Source organism: Cynoglossus semilaevis, chromosome 19, assembly GCF_000523025.1.
Source record: "Cynoglossus semilaevis isolate Cse_v1.0 chromosome 19, Cse_v1.0, whole genome shotgun sequence".
Taxonomy (NCBI): Eukaryota; Metazoa; Chordata; class Actinopteri; order Pleuronectiformes; family Cynoglossidae; genus Cynoglossus; species Cynoglossus semilaevis.
Window position 1 is genome coordinate 16,817,459 of NC_024325.1, and position 2,617 is coordinate 16,820,075.

A 2,617-nucleotide genomic window follows, 5' to 3' on the forward strand; every position below is an offset into this window, starting at 1 on the left:
AAGAGTTAAAGTCTGAAGGAGGAAGTGAGTTTTCATCAACAACAGTTTGATCATCTTCACACTGTGACCTTTGGTTTAGCCTTGACCTCTGTGACCTCAAGGTCGTCAAAAAACATTCTTCATCAAACGTTCAGATTTCAGTACAAACTGAAGCTGAGGTAAAAAAACAAAACTCCTGGGTTTGATGAGACAACTGTTGTTGGTGAGAAGAGAAAAAAACAAGTCAGGACAAGATGAGGGGCGGGGGCCCTTGACGTGTACACCTGCAGCCTGGACATGTCCACAAATCAACCGTCACATTATACAGTCAGGTTGTTGTTTCTGGGACGTCAACGCTGCATGTGATTGGTTCACACCAGAGAGTGGACAAAAATGACCGTGACATTTGGGTCGGACCTCTGACCATCGAGGCTGATGATAAAAACGTGTTTTAATCCAAGCTTTTCCAAAACCGCGTCAACTGCTGCCCCCTGTCTGAATGACAAAGAACTGCATCGGTCATGTGAACGACTGGAGGCAGCAGTGGAGCAACAACTGCTGTGTCTCTGGGAACTAAAATCACTGCTTTTCTCTGTGGCAGCCCACAAGGGGGCGCACTCTGCGTGTCGGTTACACTCTCACGTCTTTTCTGTTTTATTAACTTTTTGTTTGGGAAATGTTCCAGGTTTAGTGGGAACCAGAGGTTTAAGCCAATCAGAGAAAGAGGGGGCGGGGCCAAAGAAGGAAATGAAAGGAGAGGCCAACCGGACTGTTTCCACGGTGACTGGTTGTCTGCGATTCCACCGAGGGGCCACAGGTCGCTGAGTCGCCGGTCCATCTGCCACGCTGCGTCTGCCGTCGGAGCCAATCAGCAGAGAGAGAGACGGGGACGCCCAGAAACAAACGACCAATGACAGAAGAGAGGGCGGAGACCAGAAAGAGGTTAGCTGAGAGAAACAGCTGAGTTAAACACACACACACACACACACACACACACACACACAGATTACTCCACAGCTAAAAATAGTCCCAACATCAACACAGGTTGTTTATATTCAGGTTTCATCGTCCAGTCTTAAAGGGACAGTTCACTTTGTTTCACTTTGTCCTTCGATGGTTGTTCTATCCGTCCATCCGTCCGTCCATCCGTCCTTCCATCCGTCCGTCCATCCGTCCATCCATCCGTCCATCCATCCTTAAACCTAATCAGTACTGTGAGCGCCCCCTGCTGTATCTTACCATGAAAATAGAAAACCACAGTTCTTAAACCAGTTTCTGCAGCTGGTCTACTGCTGCCCCCGGTGGTTAGCTCGTGTTACTGCGGTAAAACATCAAATCAGTTCTGTTGCGGCGGTTCCTCAGGGTGTGAAACACCAGAACTTTCCCTTTAAGAGTGGACTGAACCGGAGAATGAATCAGTTGTTGGAACTATTTTCAGGTTGGTTGTCAGAGGTGGCGCTGTTGCATCCTGTCTTCTACTCACACTGAAGTGTCCCAGGAGACAGGATGTCCTCGTCCATGTCGTCCAGGTCGTCAGACAGGAGCAGGTGCTGCGGGGTCTGGGGTCTCAAGCCCAGCATGGACGGGTCCAGGTTGAGGGCGGCGGCCAACGCCCCCAGACCAGGATTATTGACCAAACAGAAGCCGGTCAGAAACTCGATCTGCTGCCAGCGCTGAAGCTTCTCCCGCAGCGCCGCCGTGACCTCGGCCAGCGCCTGCCTGCAGGGGGCAGTGTAGAAACGCAGATTCAAGAAGCTGAAGAAAATCCAGGACTGATCATCGGCTCTGATGGACCTGTAGGTGTGGGATCAAAGGTCACTCACTTGGCCGACAGGATCTTATGGTCCACGTCGTCCAGGGAGGAGCTGTGGGCCACGTGGAACGGCCCGAACAGAGAACTTTTCTTCTTCTTGATTTTCTCTGCCTGCAAAGAACAAAGTGTCTGTCGTCCCCGTCATCATCATCATCATCATCTTCATCATCATCTTCATCATCATCATCATCATCATCATCATCATCATCATCATCATCATCATCATCATCATCATCATCATCATCATCATCATCATCATCATCATCATCATCATCATCATCATCATCATCATCATCATCATCATCATCATCATCATCATCATCATCATCATCATCATCATCATCATCATCATCATCATCATCATCATCATCATCATCATCATCATCATCATCATCATCATCATCATCATCATCATCATCATCATCATCATCATCATCATCATCATCATCATCATCATCATCATCATCATCATCATCATCATCATCATCATCATCATCATCATCATCATCATCATCATCATCATCATCATCATCATCATCATCATCATCATCATCATCATCATCATCATCATCATCATCATCATCATCATCATCATCATCATCATCATCATCATCATCATCATCATCATCATCATCATCATCATCATCATCATCATCATCATCATCATCATCATCATCATCATCATCATCATCATCATCATCATCATCATCATCATCATCATCATCATCATCATCATCATCATCATCATCATCATCATCATCATCATCATCATCATCATCATCATCATCATCATCATCATCATCATCATCATCATCATCATCATCA

General features: G+C 46.2%; 1 protein-coding gene across 5 annotated transcripts in view; it reads right to left on the reverse strand.

Moving 5' to 3' along the window:
- Positions 1 to 2,617, reverse strand: part of LOC103395658 (stromal interaction molecule 1-like) — a 13,256-nt gene that overhangs the window by 2,142 nt on the left and 8,497 nt on the right. For 4 of the 5 annotated variants that reach the window (XM_025065615.1, XM_025065616.1, XM_017041809.2 and 1 more), the window contains 3 exons: positions 1,803 to 1,903; positions 1,463 to 1,698; positions 745 to 831 (listed from right to left, as the gene is read on the reverse strand). In XM_025065615.1, coding sequence (XP_024921383.1) covers positions 745 to 831; positions 1,463 to 1,698; positions 1,803 to 1,903 — 424 coding nt within the window. The remainder of the gene's footprint in view (positions 1 to 744; positions 832 to 1,462; positions 1,699 to 1,802; positions 1,904 to 2,617) is intronic. The other variant, XM_025065618.1, reaches the window with a different exon arrangement.